General features: G+C 43.0%; 1 protein-coding gene across 10 annotated transcripts in view; it reads right to left on the bottom strand.

Annotated features, from left to right (window-relative positions):
- The window catches only part of NEO1 (neogenin 1), a 168,859-nt gene that overhangs the window by 65,817 nt on the left and 81,663 nt on the right, over positions 1 to 21,379 (bottom strand). For all 10 annotated transcript variants that reach the window (XM_032953170.2, XM_032953166.2, XM_032953169.2 and 7 more), the window contains exons 6-7: positions 10,707 to 10,861; positions 7,791 to 7,911 (exon numbers count right to left, since the gene is read on the bottom strand). In XM_032953170.2, coding sequence (XP_032809061.2) covers positions 7,791 to 7,911; positions 10,707 to 10,861 — 276 coding nt within the window. The remainder of the gene's footprint in view (positions 1 to 7,790; positions 7,912 to 10,706; positions 10,862 to 21,379) is intronic.

Raw genomic sequence — 21,379 nt, 5'->3', positions numbered from 1 at the left:
GGTGTTCATAAAATGAGTACTGTAACCATTTTGTGAAAGTCAACCATAGTAGTTCTATAATACCGGTCAATCGCTTAACCCTTTCCCGTTCCGAGACGTCTGCAAGTTGCAGGGTGGGTCCCGTTCACCTCTGAATCTCGGAACGTGCAAGTGGCTCAGCGTTAATTGTATTTAGAGAGGCGTAGCACCATTGTTTTAGAATACATTGTGCTCACCGCAGAGAACTGCACTCAATGACAGCTGGCGCCAAACTGAGCCACGCCCTCCCGCATGGCCTTGTGGGAGCCGAGGTACCAATAAAGGTATTTATTTTAAGTTTTTCTTCCGGTTTTTCTTCCGGTATTATAGTTGATGACGTACACATACGTCATCGGAACAGGAAAGGACTAATAATGTTGATATTCCACTGCGGGCCTTGAAGACCTAACACACATGAGCAGCTTCTAGTGTCCGCTCAAGTATCACAAAATGCTTCCCTATTTTACATTATACTCTTCAGGACAAAAAAATTATCACAGACAAGCACAGAAAAGGCAAAAAATAAAAATAAGAACCCTGACAGAATGTAAACACTTGGGACTCATACGTGATGGGTATATAAGAGGGAATAACAGACAGACCTACATGCGCCCATCCACAAACACAAACTGAAATAGAGTACAAGACTATGGACATTACAACAACATTAAGAAGGCACATACACAGTGAGCTAGATAGCTCTAATGAATAATAACCGGTCAGGGTGACTCCAGCTTCCCTAACAATTAACCGAGGGATAAGGAGGAGATAAAATTATCAAGAAGCATTTTAATTGCTTACATGTGCCTACCCATACTCCTTCATGGTAATTAATCCCAGAGCAAGATAAATTCGAATGTGACAGATGGCAAGGCTCAGGTCAGACACACCACTGCTGCGGCAGCAAAAGGTCATACCCACAGCTTCCCCGGATCTCACCTGAAGCCATAGCAGGCCTCCGGTAATCCATGCCTCATTTCGTTGCAAATAAACAGGGAGCCAAAGTTGCCGTGGCAACAGGCGAAGGCGTAAACAAGGAAAAGCCAACGATGGCACCCGGCGCAGTAATAGGAAACCTTCACCTTGCAACCAGCGATTCTGAGGCATGGCTAAATTCACCACAGCACCAATTATATTTCATTAAAAATTTAGACTTTCTTAATCCCGCAGAAAAAAATAAAGGTAACACTCAAAAAAATATCGGGCAAAATAATTGTTGACAAAATGCCTGGGTGTAATTTTTTTACGTGGCTGCAAAAGACATATTAATGAGAAACATTTACATGACCTGAATTCTATAAGACCACGAGGCTTCTTTTTGCTTGCAGCACACACAGAGAGAATGCAAATTATTTGACTTAAGGCAGCCGCAAACTTAACAAAAACCCGAAAACTGCGGGGGGGGGGGGGGGGATGGAGGCTTTGTGAGCTTCTCGGAAGACTCGCAGAGTGCGTACAACATCTTTTCATTGCAGCAGGTGTAAAACCTTAGCCCTTCAGAGAACAATTCGGAAAAGCCTCCTGCTGATTGGAAGCAATTTACTGGAAAATGGGTACCCACCCACTTCCGCAAATTGATTCTCGGAGCATGACCCGAGCACAAACATTGCCCTTGCCAATGACTTTGAGAAAACCAAACGGATGAGAGAGAGAGAGAGAAAAAAAAAAAAGATCGTGCGTATAAAAACCACCGCAAAATTTGTGATAACGCGGAAATGTTCAACGCCAATTGCCACGATGAAATGACTGATTGCAGGAAGCAAGAGAAGAAAATAGGATAAGGTAATGCTGTCGTTTCTGGCCATGTTACAAGGAGCGATGGTTTGTTTATACACCAGCACGTTAACAAAATGCACACTGTCACAAGGCGCAAGTGAAAGGCAATGTGTCACTGAGCAGAGACGAGCAGGTAAAGCTCAATGTTGCCGTGCGACATCTTTGGCCAGTGTGCGACACACAACAAGGATACAGTTCGCATAGTCAGGGCAGGGATAGGGCTGGACAAATGATTTCTCCTATTTTAGGTTCTCAAACCATAATGGGACACTCACTTGATAAATAGCGAGGGCTTTTCCCTTGCCGCACTACTGCACAGTGGAGAGTCCCAAAAGGAAGAAACGTATGCTTTGCATTTGCTACTCTGAGCCCAAGCACCTTAAGGTTGTCAGAAAGCTTTTGAGTGGTCGCGATTGGCGAATTGCCCGATGATGCTGGATGTAATTACCAGCGAAACGTCGTACTCAAACTGTAAATGTTGTGGATTCACTCTTCAACACACCAGTGGGCTAAAGTCGTGAACTATTTGTCTTTTGTCACCGTGACACTTTTTTGCTGTTTGGCCGTGTCGGGTGGTGGAGGGTTATGACACATTTATAAATAACGCGATCTCACCCAAAAACCTTTATTATGAATAATATTGGTCGCGAAAGCCTACGTGTTAAACATTCTCAAATGTTGTTCACAAGAAAAACAAATGTTCCCCGGTGTTTAGCTTTCCTTCCTATACGCGTATTGGTACAATAATAATGTTTCCAGGCTAAATGTGATGCTTGCATTATTTATCTACAGGGTTCAACGCAATAACTAAATGAAGTAAACTTTCTCATTTTATAATTTTATTATAAATGGTTTCGTGAAAATGTAAACATTAGACATTAAACTTTGATTTAAAGCTTTCGTGACTGCAGGGATTCATATTCTTGGTTCTTTCGGTAAAGTCACGTAGAAGGGAAACAATTAAATAATGAAAAGGTGGCTTTCAGACTGCATCCATTATTTTTCGTCCTCCCCCTCCTCTTTTGCCGTACATAGATGGACTCGTCCATCTGAACAAACTGTCAAATCGCTCTCCGTGGTGCTAACGTAAAAAACGCCACTTTTTTCAAAATGTATTGCTGTGGTTTTCACACCTGATAATGCAGTCGAAACGTCGTGAGAATTTTATTGTTTTATATTTTAATTATTTTATTGTTTCCCTTCTATGTGGTGACTTTACCGAAAGAACCATCATTAAGTAAGCTATTTGGTGTACCACAACAGCATGGCATTACGTGCCAGAAAATACTACTCAGTGGTATATGCCACATAACAATGTTTGTTATTTTTCGATTTAAAGCTTTCGTGACTGCAGGGATTCATATTATTGGTTCTTCCGGTAAAATCACGTAGAAGAGAAATAATAAAAATAAACCAATAGAATTCTCAATTTTCTTGCTGTGGTTTTCACACCTGATGATGATTGCTTGTGTTGCAATCGAAACGTCGTGAAAATTTAATTATTTTTTTATTCTATCATTTTCCTTCTACGTGACTTTACCGAAAGAACCAAGAATAACAATATTTGTTATTGTTTATACCGGCACAGGTTATAATTAGTGGCGTGTCAAACGGTGTTAGACCAGAGGACGCCAAAAAGCGTTGTCTCTGGTGTGGACCAATCAGTTTCAAGGACAATGCATATATTATCAGAGTATGTTTTTTTTGCATTCTGACCACAAGCATTGTGATTAATGTAAAAGTTTTCAGCTTGGTGTTTTAACATCTTAACACCTGTTTTTTTGCCAGAAACAAAAAAAACCTATTATCATATTTTGGTAGTGGCAAAGGAGATCCCATGATGTAATTAATCCATTGTCAAGTCCTAAGCGCCGGCTCATTTCAACAATAGCTCTTATCAATTGCCTTCGCAACTCGGCCCACTGTTCCCCTGATTGTGTGAATTGGTGGCGCTGATTGGCTGAATGCGCCTTGCTTGCTTTTATAGAAGCTCGCATTGAGATGTGACCAATTCGCTTTCGCTTTTCATTCCAATTCCCGAAAATCACACACCCGGAAGGTGCCACAATTGGAAGCCACATGACAATTCAGCATCTGGCATTCTTCATCACAAATACAGGGTTCATAAAGGAGGCATTTCAGTTAAGGTTTGATGAATCAAATTTAACATCGCGTGTTCAATATAAAAAGCAGAAAGAAGAGTGCAATACTTTGCTTCTAGAAATGTGTGAATGAATGCAATACTATTTCAACAAGAGGTAAAAAAAAGAAGCGATACTACCACTGGAAGAAATCCCTCCACCCCGCACCCCCCAAAAAAAATATAAGAGCCGAGGGTCGGGGTAATTTTGGTAAGAAAATAATAATTAGAATTTAAGTCCGCAGTACCGATTCACGCACACGTCCGTCGCATTAATCAGAGTTGAGCCTAATTAGCCAAAATGAGTGAACGGGGCTTCCCTTTAATGTAAAACAGCTGCCCCATTTATCCATCGCACATGTGAGAACATACGATTATAGCAACACACACACACGCGCGCGCTCGTTATACCTACCATGCTGCAGGCATCGCATTACTACGTTTTAATCTCTGCGCCTTCTTTTTAAGGCCCTCCATATTTTGCTTGTCCCCTCCATGCGTGTGCTCCTTAGTTATTCCTTTCATAAACATTGGCCAGGTGGAGGAGTCTTTTTGTTTTTCTTTTCCAGAGGCACTTTGCGGACGGAGCAAAGGCTGAGCTCTCTTAACCGGAATGGCGGGGGGAAAGAAAATAAACGCTGCTTATGGGAAATGAAATTGCAGCGTCTTGATAATACAGATTGTACATAAAACAATTAAGTCAATATTTGAAAAAGAAAAAAAATACTACAAGGAATGTAACATTCGTGAAAATAGCTAAAGCTAAACATCAGCTATTCAATGGTTGTATAATCGACCTCTCTGGCTGCTCTGTGTGCTCTGAAGGGCGATTGCCCAATAACGTTGCCGATTAATAAACGCGACTATTTTTTTATTTCATCAGGTAAGGCCTACTGAGTTCTAGAGCTCTTTATTCAGAAGTGACCTGGCCATAAATGATAGCTCAACGAAGTTGCTTATCTTGTGGAATTTTTGTTAGCAGCCAAATACCATTAAATGCGTGTTGGTCATTCTAAATGTGGAGGGAAAAAAAACGGAGGAGTGGGGACAAAAAAAATCCACACCACCACGGGGAAAGAGACACGCAACCCCAAATATACAGCAGGCACCAGTGTCTGGATCGAACCCACTACCTCCTGTATACCAGGAGAGGTAGTAAGTATCTCGTCCCCGTGGTGCCTAACATATACCTTTGTCTTTAAGGCCACAGTGTTATTGAGTATTGTGGCGTTTTTTTGTTTTCAATGTTACACTATGCTGCTACCTTATATTGAATGTGAGCATGAAAATTGTATAAGAGTCCACTTTAAGTCTAAATATTAGCAGCTTCGTCGTGCAAGGAACAGTTGCACACGTTTACAATGGAACAATAGAACAATAGAACATGCCTCGGATAAGCTGTAAAAAATGGCTGCAATAACAGCAACGATTATGTGCATCACTTAAGAATTATCACACACATTTGCTTATTTACTGGGCACATCGCTGACTGTAAGCATCATGTTATACAATTAAAGATCATCCAAATCAGCGATTATTTATTTAAAGCAATATTTTTCAGCACACTGCTGCATATTGCATTTGCAGATTTCAATTTAAAGAGTGTTTTATTTCCCAATATGTGCGCAGTGAGAGAAGTGCCTCTAATTTATAAATAGTGCATTCCACGTCGAGCTGAAAGAGAGGGGGGGGCGTGTCTTCGCGAACACAAATTAAGGGTTCTAAACAATATTTATATCGTTCTCATGGCGAGCATTCTTAACAAGAAAATTCAATGAGCCCAAACAAATCACTCCCGTGACGGCCTCGGAGAAATGTGCACGTTGATTTAGCAATAATGCCCTTCTTATTTTTGTCTTAACCAGAAGCCATTAACTGCCTCTTTGTTGAGAGTTCACGCAGCCGAAAAGAAATATCTTAAAGTGAAACGGAATGCAGAATCTTGCGTGCGCACGGCATCACCACATCCCCTGGAGAGAGAGAAAAAAACATCCTGGCTCTCTCCAGCCGCAGCTGTCATCGTGGCGCCAATGGCCGTGGACGTCAATCCCAGGCCGATACCAATCCCAGGCCGATACCAATCCCTCCAGATGTTTGATCAATGCACTGACACATAGGGCCCAGACCATTACTGGGCTGGGCAGTTGAGGAGGAGGGGGGGGAGGAGGGAGCAGTGGGGGGGAAGTGGGGGAAATGGAGGAGGAGGTAGGAGGAGGATGAGGAAAGGGTCAGAGGCATCAAGATGACACCAGGTGATGGCCACCCCCCATCGCCCACACGGCGGGCAGTGCTGACAGATACGTCCCGCGAAAAACAACTGAAACAACTGCCACGATGGACGCTAATGGCCAACCCAAACTCCATCCCTGCAACGAACATTCCAAGCACGTCAACAAGGTGCGTACATGCTTGCATGCACGCGTATGTCAGAAGCAAAGAGGAGAATGTTTAACCCCTTCCTAGATGTTTTGCAAGCATGCCATAGTTTTGCCTATCGCGTGGAATGAAATAAGGTATGCTCCTGCAAGCAGTTTTTCAGGGAATTTCGATATTACCCGATACGCAACTGGAATCCGAATGATGTTCTCATGTTTATCCATGCACGTGCATATGTTCGTGTGGCCATGATTGTACGTGTGGATGCAAGTGAGGAGCAGTGGGTGCAGTTGTTAGCGGACTCCACAATGCACCCGGTAACCAGAGTTCAAATCCTGGCCATGGGCAATATCGGTGGCGAGTGACACCTGGACAAGTCCTGGGCCTCCTCCAAGTCAATTCAGACTTACTTGAACAGCATACTGCAGTGCGTAAACATTCACACTGGGTAGACATGGCAACTAAGTGTGGTTCTGGGCACCCCTTCATGCACCTTGGTGGCCTTTACACAATGCCAGCTGTACAGGGTATCTTTGTACATGTATGGGGTGAGTAGAGGTGTAGTCGTCAGCTTACTCTACTATGATGCCATAATGACGAACGTTCGATTACAATTGATGAACATTATTTATTTTTCAGCGATTTTAACACGAACATCCCTGTTACAAATAAACATCCCTTTAGAAATTTACAATTGCTGCATAACGAACTTCACTCCTCCCCTCCCCGAATATTATCTCAAGGAAAGATGAGCAAGCCACAAATGTAAAACACGAACATTTAAACAATGTGCCACTCATAAAACCACCCCCTGCGATGGTCTGTAATGTTTCAGTTGTGATATTATGCAAAGTGCTCAATTGTAACTGCTGCCTGTCCTTGTAAATTGCTAAACCATAATTGTATCACACCTGTCCTGCTCACGGGGAGAGGGGGGGTGGTGCATTTAACCTCGGGCGAATTCACAACGTCACACGCGCATCTCCGGTCGCACGGCATAAGTTTGCTTTCCTTTAAATCGAAATTTAATTTGCTTTCCTTGATTTTTATTATCCATCCGACGACGTCGCACGAACAGCAGACGTACGCGCCAACCCGCTCACTTGACAATTTCAACGTCTAATCGCGGAAAAAAAAATCCCACCTAATAATAACAACCATGCTCATTTGTAACGCGCACAGTTGTCACCTGCCCGAACGTAGCGTGGAGCCCAGCTCAGGGATCGGCTCAGCTCAAGTCAACTATAAAAAGATGTTAAGCTTTTACTGGTAGGAACGAAGTTGTAAACTGAGTGTACCAGCATGCAATAGATTAATGTGTCCGTCCGTCCGTCCCCTTTCAAAACTTTAACGAAGTGAAATCTCGTGTTGTTGGGGTGTAAAAATAAAATTGCGCAAAATTCCAATGTTCCTACCAGCCCACCCTGCAGGGACCTGTTACGCTGCACCCAATATGGCACGGGGACCCGCCGTGACTCACCTCTCTCCAGCACGAGAAGCTGCGCACTCGACTGGGCATTTCCGGCCTCGCTCTCGGCAATGCACTGATAAATGCCCTCGTCCGACCTCACCAGCCCCAGGATTTTGAGGTTGTGATCGTCCTGCGGATTGAAAGCGTCACGGACGGGTTCAGAGACACGATGCAGAGGGGTGCGCTCGACGCAGTAATTTTGGGTGCCGGCATAGGTAATGAACGGTAGACGAGCAAAATGTATACACTTGCTAACGGATGTTTACGGGTTAAAATGAATTCTTTAGCACGTTCGAGTTATAGAAAGCACTATTCTAAGAAATTTCTGTGACTGCGAAAACAAACTTACAAGATGTGAGTGTGCGTCTATTGGGCCTTTGTGGACACAGAATATTATTACAATTGTTATTTGTTGTTGGACATTTCAAATGTATTGTACGCATAAACATTGCCAGGTACAATTCAGTAGTCAACAATATTAATGCAAAATATGGAAACTTCATGGGAATCAATGGAAAGAGATGGAAAAAAATTCTGAATTGTGAATATCGAACTAATTTCTACTCATGAAGAACACAATCCAATTCATAAGTCACTATAATCTCAAAAAACCTGACCTTTAATTATAAACCCAATGCCATTGCATGCACTGTAGCAGCAGTTTTGTTCTGAGTTTACGCCATTCCTGCTGACTTCCTACGTTTTTAAAAGATGATGTAATTCATTGCTCATTCCCATTAGCACTACATGATCAACATACACATAGGAGACAGAATAATGCTAACGACATCAATTTTATCATGGTAAAAATTCAACGTGGAAGTTGTACATTTTGTAGTCATTCTACCGGACGTCCGTGAAACTACTGGACATCTGTGAAAAAGAGCCTCACAGCTCATCGGATTGCTCTAGTCTAAATAAAGATGCAGTTTCTGACGATAATTGGAAAGATTGCCAGTGGTCTACACTCGTAAACCGAAATCACCTCTCCGTGTCAACCATTAACGCTGCCCCATGATAGAAAAAGTGTGGAAGCGGTGGTGAAATCAGGTCGCCCGAGTTTGATTGCCAGACGTGGCTAACATCAGTACAGCGTGATATACGAGCTAGTTCAGGCCTCCCCCACCCCCCTTCATCAACCCGCACAGATCAACGTGGATGGTGGTGAATTATGGTGAAACACCCCCCCCCCCCGCCCCCAATGACTGACAGGGCATAGTGGTGGATTGACAAAGAGCTGCGTGTAACATTTAAAAGAAACGGTCTTTAATCATGAAATTATTATTATAAGTGACCTCGATCTCTCTCTCTCGGTAAAGGGCCTTTGCATTAACATGTTGGCGACTGGATATTTTTCTGTAATACACCATGGTGTTAATGATGGTTGTCATAAGGCGTTTTGTTAGCCTGTTCTAAAACATCGCCGATTTGTGTAACTTTATCAATTCTGTTATTATACATTTTGACCCCCCCAAAAAATAAACTCTACACAAAATGAACGCAAGTCGCAGCGCTTGTGCACTGTTTATTATAGTCACTGTGTAAGAGAAAGGTAATAAACGCAAACACTTGCATTCCAGAAATTGCGTTAATATTTCAAAACAAGGACAGTTTTATTGAAGCTTTATTTAAAATTGCTACTTGTGTTTTACTGAGATGACATCACCAACAAATTGGTCCAAATTCATGGCATTTTTTGAAAAGCCCAATCTTCAGAAACATTTTAAAATATTTACTTTGTGGGTCTGTTTTATAATTATTAAATGAGTAACCATAATCCGATGGCGAGATTTATACATAACTACAGTGACATGAAATATAACTATAGTAAACCATAAACGAAATGAGACTGAGGCTAATACACCTCTTTGGAATTTGCAATATCCCATGCCCTACAGGAAGCATTTGCTAAATCATTTTTAAGCACACTTTAAATGGCTACCGAGTGTATAAATAGTGAAAGAAATCAATGGATAGTGAGTGTGAATAATAAGCTGTTAATCGTTAATTTACCCATGAAGCTCATTGCAATGTTCTACTGATGGTGCCGCGTGATAAACCAATTATGTCAAGATTGACAAATGGCTCAGAACATTACACACATTCAACACAATTAGATTACAGCCCCTAACAATGTTAAAGGTACAGTAGAACTGCTGTCTCTGTAAATAATTAACAGAATGGCTTTAAGTTCACAATATCAAGGCCCTAATGACATTCTCTTGGAGGGTACGGTAATTACAGTGATCTATTCTGTTACGTGAATTCATGCTTTAACAATGGCATGTGGCCAGATTCTTAAATGTGGTGATATGAGTGAAATGTGCTAATTTTAAATAAAATAAAAATGCCATGTTTCCATTTAACGATTGACAGAAAAATGTATTTGGAGATCCTGACCTATCCTGTGCCACATAGAGCAATATACAATGTACCTGCATTGATCGCTTACCAAAAAGTATTTTGTAACATCAAAACAAGGTTATCTTTTGAGATGAAAAAAATAATTCTTGCCTTGGAAGATAAAATTGTTACCATACTTCATGGAATTGGAGCTTAAGGGGTTTAAGCAAATTGAATTATATTTCTAACAAAAAAAATACAGCCGTCACCCAGCCAGTGGACTATTGATTAAAACTACCGAACTGTAAGAAGCTTCCCTTACTGCATACAAAAGGTTATACAAATGAAGGCAGTAAATGCATGGGGTTCGTATTATAAAACAAAAAAAATGGTTATTGACAATTAAAATAAGAGCAGGGGCAACAAAAAGAGAACTGAAAGAAATTACTTTTATATCAAGTTCTTTGTCTTCCCCTTTAAGAATCGCCCCATTCATTCGACTAGAATCGCAACAAATCTTACTCGCTGGAAGAAGGCAAGAGAGATGGAAGGAAATAAAGGAAGGGCCAGAGAGACTCGTACCACAATCTGGAAGTAGTCACTCGGGATAACAATGTCTCCATTCTTCACCCACTTGACGGTGGGCACGGGGTGGCCGGTCACGCTGCACGCCAGCACCACGTCCATGCCCTCGTAGGCGAGCGTGTCCCTCGGGCGCTTCGCAAACACCGGAGCGGCTGCAACGACAGCGGGGGTGGTTGAGAGGGGGGCGGTCATACAGATCGGTCGTTGTTCGTCATGTGGGGTGGGGGGGGGGGGTGCTCTCAAAAACGCATTGTCCATTTCACAGTGAGAATCGTTCAGAAACGTTCCATTCATTTGAAAAAAATATTTTTTTATTACAGAAGAAACGATCAACTACACACTGTTGCTCGGTGGTAGGCATTAACCGAATGCCCACTCATGGGTCCCAAGGACAACGTGGTGCATCGGCACCTTCACTGATACGTCAGTTGTTGCTGAACAGCGAACGCGCTCAAGCCCTGCGGCTAAAATCGCCGTGCATGTTACTTCGCGTTAGAATTCACGCGTCGGAGGCAATTCACGTCCTAACGCGTAAAAATTCCCAGAAACGTGGACTATCCCGGAGCGTTGCTTGGCGGCACACATTCGAGAGGCAAACGTGCATCACGTGAGTGGGCACCATCGTGTGATGATACCGGGCCATCTATACGCAAGCACAAGTCAGGAAGTCCGCCAAGGTGCGATGCGCCTTAACCAAACTCCATTCGCGTTCTTAGAAGTCGACGTCAAATTATCCCCTTGATAATTCTACCGAGCAATATAACGGCGGTCCAAGGCCAGTGTGGTGGAAATTCCATGTTCCTATGATGAGGACGTGTCTGTCGATTCTTAGGACAACTGCTTATGTCTCTCTACGCGAGTACTCATTAAATCGACGACCAGCGGGACAATCAGATACAACGACCACAACTACGATTTTAACTTGTAACGCTCATCATTTGAGTCAAGCCACCTGCCAAAGTTTGTCCCAACTGTACATTTTATGATTGTAATTCCACCATATTTTGTTGTTCTCTTTCATGCAACCCAATTAAATGTGACAATGCATCACTTAAACACGTAGGCTTTCGCGACCAATATCATCCACAATAGAGGGTTTTTTGGGTTAGATCGCATACATATATAATTGTGTCATTAAAACCTGCCACCACCCGACACAGCCAACTAGTAAGGGTTGTCACGTAAACAGAACATGGCCAATTCGTCACTTGTACAGCACACCAGTGTGTTGGAGACATCAATGCTGTAGCTTGGCTCTACAACACGCCGGTGTGCTGTACTAGTGACAAATTGGTATGATCTGTTTACATGACAACCCTTACTAGTTGGCTGTGTCGGATGGTGGCGGGTTTAACGACAAATTTACATATTTACACGATCTAACCCAACAAAAAACTATATTATGAATGCATCACTTGCATAGTGATATATTGAAGTAAGCACCACTAATGCTCATACAACTGTATTAATGTGATCAACAAAGCATCACATTGTATCCATAATGTTGTCTTATGGTTAGAGTTACTGTTAGTTTTAGCGCAATCCAAAGACAAAAAAACATTACATAGAGGAAAATACTATTACCGTATACATTATATGCGGAGATCACTGTATCGTAATGGGATACTGTAGCTATCACTTAAATAAACCTCAATGAACAGGAACTAAGCTAACCATTTGTCCACATAGAAATAATTGTATATTGGTTAGGACACGCATTATATAAAGGTTTTGCAAACAAATTGATACCTTACACAGCAATGTCACGTGCAAGACTACCCATGGTTTCTCTACCAATTCTTCCCTTGTGGATATGTTTCCAGCAGAAATTTCCAATGCAATATGTCCCTGCGAATGCACATGTTTTAGATGACAGACCTCTGAGAATTAATGAAAGAAGGCCACGGGGGTAGGAAGGGGGCACGGTTCACGAGAAAAATAGCACGGCAGAAGCACTGCAAAGACCCCCCGTGTAGCCTTGAAAGACTTTCGGGGCAAGTGCTGCTAGCAAGCACTGTGTGAAGGCCAGCATGGCACACGGAGCGGGTGCGTGGCCAGCGCCACGTCCAGCCGCCTTTGTCTTCCCAGTGGCGATGTAAACTATACCAGGTACTCGTTTGAGGCAGAGTCGACCTAGGGGAGGCCCAGGACCGGTGCAGATAATCGTCACCGGTGTTGGCCGTGAGCGGGAATCGAACTCGTGTCACCGGGTTTCGTAGCACAGCGTAGCGCTAACCGCTACACCACTGCTCACCGCAAACACTGTCACATGCAACCCCCACCATCCACGGACTATAAAACAACGGACGAATCAACGGGTTGCCATCACATGCACATATTTAAAACACACTGTGTTTTTGGCTGGTACACAGGCTCCCCTCTGCAACCCAAAGGGCCTCGCAACCTCAAACACATCAAGCTTTTGAATAAACATCGCCAATGTGTATTCTTCTCCTCCCTCAAGCTACCTCCTGGGCAAGCGTGAGCTGGCAAAAATAAAACTCAGGCCCGGTATAAATATATATTATTTTTAATTCATTGGCAAATATTGTACCTGAACAAACATTAAAGGGCTAGAGAAAATTATGAATTTAAATTAAAAGTAGAGTATGCCCTCATGACAGACGTGGCTTTCTGTGCCAATACTTCCTCCAATGTGCTTTACATGTGCGGCAGAGATTGTTTACTGCTGTGGCATGCACACGCATGTTTACATGCTTGTCGTCGTGTGTATTCATGCTTCCCTGGAGAGCTGTGGTGTCGTGGTTAGTGCCCTGGGCGACAAAGCCAAAGACCGGAGTTTAATTCCCACTAACAGCCAATGTCAGTGGCAAATATGTGAACTGGTCCTGCGACTCCCCTACATCGACTTAGCCTTACAATAGTACCTGGTGTAGTGTGTAAACATGCGAACAGGGTAGACACAGGTGGCCTAGTCTGGTAGGTGCCCTCTAAAAGCACTTGCCCCAACAGCCTATGCAGACTATATGTTGGGCGCCCTTTATATATGTGTGCATCGTTGTGTTAATGCCATTGCACTCAAAATAATAGAAACATTGAGTAGGCTGTAAATAATCGTTCCAAGTGGAATCATTTTTGTATGTGGGCTAATCTCGCAAAGCGATTAAATGCCGTGGATGGTGCTTTGCATGTGTAAATTGGGTCAAGGTATTTCATGCGAGTGAGTGCAGACGCTTCAATGCTCTTTGAAAACAAAAACAAAAAATCTGTAATGTCGTGACTGTGTAACGACAACAAAAATCCAGAACCACATGACATAACATGCGCAGTGGTTGCACTGGATGTAAAATACTTTGCGTGAAATAGAATTAAAGATAAACTTTAATTTCTACCACTGGAATGCAAGATTCTGAGCATAAACGGGAAGCCAAAGCACACGGAGAACATACTAAAAAAATACAGACTAAAACAATACATATTGACATTCTAAAATATATAATCCCACCAGCCAGTCAAGATGAGGTTGTCCCAAATTCATATTCATTATATGACAGTGACATCGAATTGATGCTACGAGTGGCTTACTTTTAAGAACACATTATCTGCTCAATTTGAAAGTATCTCACAAATGAGAAACTTCACGCTGCGGTTGTTTTGGTGATTGCAAAAACACACACCCACATATCACTTAATAAGATTATAAAAAAAAAATCACAATGTTGTATAAATAACACAAACTACTTGATGTAAAGCTTTCGTGACTGCAGTAATTCATATTCTTAGCGCTTTCGGTAAAGTCACGTTGAAGGGAAACAATAATATAATAAAATATATATAACTATAAAAATTCTCACGACGTTTCGACCATAACACAAACGGTTTGTGTTATGGTCGAAACGTCGTGAGAATTTTTACTGTTTTATATATATTTTATTATTTTATTGTTTCCCTTCAACGTGACTTTACCGAAAGAGCTAAGAATACAAGCTACTTGTCATTTAGTTTCCAAGTGTTGCCGTTACCAAAGGCTTGCCAAATATAGATTTGCGATATTTCATATATATTCCACAGCGGTCAACATATGAAAGGGGTAGAAATATGAATTAGAACAAGGGGGTAGCAATCAATTTTGATGGCGAGCAAGACGCACGCACACTGAGGCCATTGCGAAGCAAAACAATAATAATTCATTCATAGCGCACATATCAAACAATCGATAACAAAGCCAAAACTAACCATTCACAATATGTATTAAAATCCGTACACAGCGCACACACACACGCACAGTGAACGCTAACAAAGACGTGCAAAAAATTGCTTCACTGCATTATTCTCGGTGTTTTTTCTTCTGAATCCAGGCAGCCTCTAAAGCACAACTCGAATAAATAGCAATGAAGGTGACAATGAGCTCGCGGGATGACGAGGAGCCTGTTTTATTGTGTGCCCTCAAAAACAGCAGTCGTAAGCGACGTAATGAATAGCGAGAAGCATTGCGCTGGGGCATCGGTGCGAAGCTTCGGGCTAAGCTTTCCCGCAGCGGTGGACAGAGAATGCTCTAAGGGCTCTCACTTGCAAAGCGAAGCTCTGCTCATCTTGTTCAAGCCAATTCATCGCGCGACCGGACATTTATTTATTCTTCAATGTATCTATTTCACGTTTCTTTAGCGGCACCGTCCCCCTTCTTGCGACAATGAGTTTAAAACACACAGAATCGGTTCAAGGATAAAACACAAATGTTAGTTATATATGTTTAACACGTAAGGTTTCGCGACCAATTACATGCATAATATAGGTTTTTGGGTTAGAGCGTGTAAAAATATAAAAGTGTCGTTAAACCCGCCACCACCCGACACAGCCAACTAGTAAGGGTTGTCACGTAAACAGAACGTGGCCAATTCGTCACTGGTACAGCACACCGGTGGGTTGGAGAGCCAAGCCACGACTGAGTACTCAGATTGTAAATGTTGTGAGCTTGGCTCTCCAACACACCGGCGTGCTGTACTAGTGACGAATTGGCCGCGTTCTGTTTACGTGACAACCCTTACTAGTTGGCTGTGTCGGGTGGTGGCGGGTTTTAACGACACATTTATACCTCTATCATGGATAGCTATTTATGGATAAACAAAAGGAGGAGTGCAGTAGTGTAGAGGTACACACAATGTGTGTATGTTCAACTTCTTTCGCACCGCACGTGGCCAACCGTGCTCACTGGAGGTGTGGCGGGACGGACAACAAAACTAAACCGTTCTAAAGAAATAACAATTTCAATCTAGATTTAAAAGTGCATAGCTCAAGTGGTGTCCAAATATCGGAAGGAAGAGCTTACGACCTGGAGTGTCGAGTTGCGTTTCTGGCCATGGCTCACCACTTGACCCACCTGCGCTGACCATCAAAGTGAAGTATGGTCAAACAACTCCCACCACGACTGACATTGCACGCAAGTGGTCTTTATCCAAGCTATGGATTGATAAAAGGCTATAAATACGGTATTTTAATTTGGGAAGTCAATCGAGCACTCTGCCTGCCCGCTGCAATATGCATATAAAGGCCAATCCGGTATCTCTGTGCAATAAACATTCTTGCACGTGACCTTTGTTATTTGCTGCAGACATCTGTTGAAAATCTTCTCAGCCTCGAGTAAACACGCGCGCTGACGAAATTAAGTACCAAAGACATTAAGCCACGGCGCAATCATTATTGCAGCCTGTTTGCCTCCACATGGAAGCAACTTGCAGACTTATGCTGGACTGTCACTACAGAGATGACTTTATAATTTCGTCTAAGCGCGTGCAATTATCACATAAATAAAAAAAGGACGTTTATTGTAACTATATTTATGTTTTCCCATGAAGCAAATTACAGCCATTATTATTGCTGATAAACCTCCAAATGAACTGCCCATCTGTTCTACAGTTATTTTACACTTGACTTGCTGATTTAAACTACCCCACGTGTCTATAATCTGCTGAGACAGCCGAGGATAAAACCGACGGTGGATGGGTTAAAAATAAAACCCCTGAAGATGAATACCGCAATCATTTATGTTTATGTGGCTGTAGAATGAACAGATAATTGCATTGTTATATGTTGTAGCCACATTTAATTTTTAAGTTGCATTTCTAGTGAGGCTACTGATACTACTTCTGCCCGAAATGCAAGTTGTTTCTTTACTTCATCATCGCCATCATCATCCATGGTTTATCCACTGCTACATAAATGCCTCGTCAGGTCATCACCATCCCTCATGGCTCTACCAGCGCTACAATCCATCTCAGTCCAGCGCAGGAATACATCTCATCGCTCCATTGCCGTGGTGGTCACCCTCTCAGGCATGTTTCTCTCTTTCGGCTGCCATTCCATCGCTAACCTTATCCATTAGCCACCTACCCCCTTCTAGCGATGTATCCTGTCCAAGACCTATTCGTTTTGTTGTCAGTATGATGGCACTGATTTGCATTAGATGCCCGATCCATGTGTTCCTCTCTCTGTCATTCAGTGTAAATCGAGCGTGCATCTCTGCACGCTTCAATGAGCCCCATTTTGATCTTTTGTTCGGTTCTCTTCGCGAGTGTCCATGTATGTGATCATAGCCGGGAGCGTGCAATGTTTGTAAAGAAAACATTGTTGTTGTTGTTTTTTTTCTCTGAATACGAACTCATTTTAAGAATACGCATAGCAACAATATCCCGTTTGTTATCATTTTCTTTATTTTCCAGAAACCTAGGAATGTGAGCTACAAGTAAACGTGCCTCTTGATGAGCTGTCAGAGACCAGAGTTAAGTCCCATGAAGATTTCAGCACGAGATTATGCACGTCAAAATAGTGTCATTTATGTTACGATAATTTATCGTCCATAGCATACACAGTTAAATACAATTCCTTTCGGCTCATATGCATGGTTTGAGTAAAAAAATATATAACAGCATTTTATCATGAGCATGCATAAATACGAGGGCCGGTCACATGTTTTGCAAATTGGATGTAATTCTGAATGAATATTCTCTCTATTCACTCTGTAATGGTGTCTGTATGGAACCTATCATCCACTGGTTGATACATTTCACGATTACACAGAGGTACAGCATAACTGGTAGAGCATTGACGCAGTATACTCTTTGGTTCTATTCGGTAAAGTCACGTAGGTAAAAATAAAATAACAAAAATCACGACGTTTCGGCCACAACCCAAGTGACCTTCATCAGGTGAAGGGACTGGACTGTCCAGAGGGCAGCGTTGGAGTGAAGACAGCAAGCCCAGGTTTTTATCAGAGATTTGTCCACGAGGCAATTCAGATTTACAAACACAGACACAATTTCAACCGAGAGGATGGTTTCAAATTAAGCAATCATTGGAAAGATGTTCTAAATCAAACCAAACATTAAACTAATTTTCAATGGTACAGTATATTTATACAAGTAGTGGTATCCCAAACTTTCACAGCAGCTTATTTCCCTTCACACCAACATTATGTAAACTCCTTCTCCCCCCCCCCCCACCGTGCCGGTCCAGTACATCATTGTTATGCTAATTCCTTTGTCAAGGCGTTTTTTGTTTCCTCCCACACAGCTTAAAGGACGCGACCTGGGCTTGCAGTCTTCACTCCAACGCTGTCCTCTGGACAGTCCAGTCCCTTCACCTAATGAAGGCCACTTGGGTTGTGGCCGAAACGTCGTGATTTTTTGTTATTTTATTTTTACCTACGTGACTTTACCGAATAGAACCAAAGAGTATGGATCCTTGCAGTCACGAAAGCTTCAAATCTAGAATTGACGCAGTACTTCATGCGGCATGAACCCAATGACCTTAGTGAGATTCCCGGTCACGGCCAACTTCCGCAGCAAGCGATATCTGAAATGGGTGTGAGCCCTCCCACTTGGTGAACTCACACTGACCTGCATGGTCAAGTACGGTCAAACAAACCCTCTATGACTGGCATGGCGTGGGAAGGCCTTAATCCAACAGCCAACTGACAAAGAGCTGAATATTATTAACTATTATTAAAGTTTAATTAGCAGAAAGAATGCGGATACAACCATATCGCAGGATGCTATGTGTCTAATAGATGAAACGAATTGATGAAAGAGATATGAAGTGCAACCCGTGAGATAAAAATTAAACCAATCATCTTCCCTCTTCCTCCTCTTCGTCTTCTTTCGTTCGGCCATTGCAGATGCAGAGCATTGCCGACAATTTCCCTTTCAGGTGGGTCAAGGCAGATAACCGCGTCGGGAGCAGCGTAGTGCATCGCTGCGATGCACTCCTTCGTGTTCGATGGAGACGGCCAGAGGGCACGGCGAACAGGAGGAGCGCTGGGTAACTCCATCAAGGTCACTAGAGGTAGCACTGAAGCCAAGTAAGGGCAAATGGGTTATACGGAGCCACCACGGAAGGGTGGATCAATCGCAACATTGGACGAGGACGGTACCAGCAGAACGGCCCGCGAGGAAACGCTTGTGCACGCACATTTGAAGACCACGGCGGTGTTCGATGGAAACCGTTAATCGGCCTTCCGGGCCGGAGTGTCCATGGAGATCAATGAATCAATAAATGGCGTTAATTTAGAAGCACGCGATAGCCCATCGAAATCGTCCCTCCTTTTGTTTTGTGAGGGAGACCCTGGGATATGTAATATAAACGGTGAAAATCGAACGGTGAAAATCGAACGGTGAAAATCGAACGGAGCGTGCGCATAAGTGAAAGCAACGTTCGCAAAATAAAGCGCACGCGCAGAAACGGGGCGATTAAGTGGCACGAAAACCAAAAATAAAACATTATACTGTAGGACAATCTACAATGAAACAAGCTCGTGGACTGATTGCATGCCCACAATGCCATTTGGCACGCACGCACTTCTTCCCTCGATCGAGCATTCTCCGTTGTTGCCGGCAGGAGCAGGTGGCTAAGGAAATCCTTCCTGTAGGCACAGAGTAATTTGTTCAGTGCCTGGGGGGAATTGGACACTGCCTACAAGCCCAGGGACACAAAGCCATCAGAAGCCCAGCCTCGCTGGCCACTGTTATCCCCGCGATTGCGCAATGCCCCCAGCGCGGCTTTCCTCCCTCGATGCCGACACCGCTGGCTGTGGCACAGTTAACGTGCAATTACTCTGTGTTTTTATTCTCACTCTGCCCTAAGGGCGCTTACAGCAAGCCGCCTGCACAGGCCGCCTTAAGGCAGCGTTTGTGGCACTCGCCGCTGACCTATTACTGGTTATTTGGTTTTAATCTGGCGCCTGCAACAGGTGAGAGAGACAAATGTCATTCGTGTAAACAGTGCAGTCGATGTTGATGTCACTACATGGGGACATTATTCTGCTGAAGGTGCGCATGTCGGTCAACAGTTTTGCTTTGAATTTTCTTCACGAGCGAAGGTTTTAAATGTTTTAAGGGACCACCTTGCCCATGAGTAGGAGTAATTTCCAAGCAAATTGGTACCACGCCCCAACCTTACATATATATTCAATACAGTATACACAAAACTCTGAGCAATGCTATGAGCCATGTGAAGACATCTGACCGTTTTACAAAAAAAATACCGTTGAAATAACTATTCAGCAACATGTGAAATGAACCCTATCCTTGTGATGCCCATAAATAAACTAAAAAGTAAAATTAATTGCACTGCATATTATATAGTATTGTATTTCATTCAATTGGTTTCAATGGCCTTTGATACTGCTAAAGTGAGATAACACCACACAAATAAAAGATAAGAGAACATGAAATACCAGATTAGGTTAAACCTCAACAGAAATTATATATTGTCTAATTAGGTAACCAAACATTGGCGAAACATCAAGAAGAGCACAACACACATTGTCCAGTAGACGATTTTAGTGCATTGCCGATTGCAAGGAAACGACATTGAGACCAATCGAGAAGGAAGTTAGGCCACAGTTACTTCTGGCACATTTACTATTGACAGCCCTGAGTCAGTCGTGGAAATTCCACAGTGCTTTGGTGGGGGTGAGTTCACGCACAGAACAACCACTTCTGACTTCCCGAAAAAAATGGTACGTACTGTAACGTACATATTTTATCGACCCCAGTGGAATGGATAGCGTAAACTCCTCCAGGATGAAGAAAGATTCTGATTCTGAGTCAACACCCCAATCAGGATTGCTAGCCACTTGCTCTATCCCTGAGCCACCTGGCTGGATTATTTGTGAAGGAAGGGAAGGGTTAAAAGCAATTCTATTTTAATTCAGACGCCCCCCCCCCCTTCTCTCCCAACCCCTACCCCCCAAGGCACAATACCTATAAATGTCATGGGTTTCCCAACGGATTACACAACCTGTTGTGCTGGTGGGCTCACAAGGCCTGCCTACCTTAGGCATTCATGGCTGGTGTGCACCAGGTAACGTTGCTCCCTTCTCCACATTACCGTAAACAATCCGACTTGGCGAGGATCATTACGAATAACCAACTCTTCAAATGTCCTTCTTTTGCCAGTACACTTTTAAAGTGCGTAAACACGCCGCATTTTGTTTCTGTTGATGTTGCAAATTTCCGATTAAGGAAACCAACCGCAGGCCTATGTAAGCGCGGGGCGTGACCAGTGAAAAGTAATCTAAAGTTATTTGCAGAATGTTAATTGCTCATTAATCCAGACGCGCCCCCAGTCGACGTTGCCACGAAAGTGGCAACGTCTACCGCGGCTCGGTGCATGGGTTAAAAGTTGCAAGTTAAAATCTTGGTCGTGCAACGAAT

This window comes from Petromyzon marinus, chromosome 13, assembly GCF_048934315.1.
Source record: "Petromyzon marinus isolate PM22_M1 ecotype Great Lakes invasive population chromosome 13, UKy_Petmar_22M1.pri1.0, whole genome shotgun sequence".
Classification (NCBI taxonomy): domain Eukaryota; kingdom Metazoa; phylum Chordata; class Hyperoartia; order Petromyzontiformes; family Petromyzontidae; genus Petromyzon; species Petromyzon marinus.
The sequence above is the reverse complement of the archived record's forward strand: the minus strand, read 5'-3'. Positions and strand labels throughout refer to the sequence as shown.